The sequence below is a fragment of the Limulus polyphemus genome, unplaced genomic scaffold (genome assembly GCF_000517525.1).
Source record: "Limulus polyphemus unplaced genomic scaffold, Limulus_polyphemus-2.1.2 Scaffold13049, whole genome shotgun sequence".
In the NCBI taxonomy this organism is placed as follows: Eukaryota; Metazoa; Arthropoda; class Merostomata; order Xiphosura; family Limulidae; genus Limulus; species Limulus polyphemus.
The window spans coordinates 1-1,499 of NW_013678659.1; the positions used below are offsets into that span (position 1 = coordinate 1).

A 1,499-nucleotide genomic window follows, 5' to 3' on the forward strand; every position below is an offset into this window, starting at 1 on the left:
AGGTGTTTAATGAAGGCAGGGTCCTCATGTAACGTCATAGGAAGGTGCATATTTTACACTGAAGCGACAAGGAGCGTTATAAGTAGGTGCTTATTCTATGACCGAACGAAATTTGACGTCATAATGGAGCGTTTGTGTGTTTAAACACAAAACTACACAGTAGGCTATCCGTGCTCTGCCCACCATAGGTATCGAAACCCGGTTTCTAGTGTTGTAAGTCCGGCGACATGCCACTGAAGAGCCGCTGGAGTGACACTGAGCGTTATAATTAGGTGCTTAGAGTAGGATTGAGCGACATGTGACATCATAAGGGGGGTGCATACTGTACGCTGAAGTGACATGTGACGTCAGTAGTAGAGGCATGTGACGTAATAGTCGCTTGCGGAACAAAAACATTTAATTATAATTCTGTGGAGTAATTGTAATACGATATTCATTGCCTTTCAGACATTTTTTAGAGTTTTTGTATTTTTTTTTCGACACATTGATCTCAGCATGACGGAGTTAATGTGTTTTTCTTTACTCGTCTAGTAACCAGTCTTGGTCCGCTGCCCTGAAGCCGCCGACCGGGAGACATGGTGGTAACCGGACTTGTACCGCTACTTGTCACTAAGACAGACCCGTCGGAGAACTCCTCTCCCCACGCATACAGTGAGGCAACACGGCGTTGGCGAGCCTGCTTTATCAACATTTCACGTAAGGAAATTACTAGTGCCAACGACGACACCGGCCATCATATCCAAGCGCTCGGAAAGTCATCCGCCAAAGCGTACTCCAGCCTGAGGCGGCGATTAGAACAAGCAGAGCGCCAGTGGTTAGAAGTGTTTCTCCAGAGTGACGGATTAGCCTTGCTTCTGGATTCTCTCCATCGACTCTGTGAACGAGGTTACAGTGGGTTTTTAGAGGCTTATACTCAACTGGAGTGTGTTAAGTGTGTGCGTGCCGTCATGGACTCTCGGATTGGCCTGGACTATATCGTGGAAAACAAGGAATACACTCAGAAGTTAGCCACAGGTAGGACTTGCGCAAAAACGTTTCGTTCTTACTGAGGAAAGTGTTATATGTAAACATTCTGGAAAATCAGCTTTTAATAACAAGTCTGTAAATGTTCAAAACATAAAATCAAATCAAGATAATGAAGAGTCGCTTTCACAAGTTCCACCTTATCTTGAGTTATTTATAACGAGGGGTAGTTTTCAGAAGTAGCATGCTATCTTGAGTTGTTTATAACGAGGGTAGTTTTCAGAAGTAGCACGTTATCTTGAGTTATTTATAACGAGGGGTAGTTTTCAGAAGTAGCATGCTATCTTGAGTTGTTTATAACGAGGGTAGTTTTCAGAGGTAGCACGTTATCTTGAGTTATTTGTAACGAGGGGTAGTTTTCAGAGGAAGCACAATATCTTGAGTTATTTATAACGAGGGGTAGTTTTCAGAGGAAGCACATTATCTTGAGTTATCTGTAACGAGGGGTAGTTTTCAGAGGAAGCACATTATCTTGA

At 43.3% G+C, this 1,499-nt stretch overlaps 1 protein-coding gene across 1 annotated transcript in view; it reads left to right on the forward strand.

Annotated features, from left to right (window-relative positions):
- Positions 1 to 374: 374 nt before the first annotated feature.
- The window catches only part of LOC111084044 (inverted formin-2-like), a gene marked incomplete at its 3' end in the record, with an annotated part of 3,591 nt that continues 2,466 nt past the window's right edge, over positions 375 to 1,499 (forward strand). Inside the window, exon 1 of the mRNA XM_022380824.1 lies at positions 375 to 1,014. Within this exon, the coding sequence (XP_022236532.1) occupies positions 576 to 1,014 (439 nt within the window). The remainder of the gene's footprint in view (positions 1,015 to 1,499) is intronic.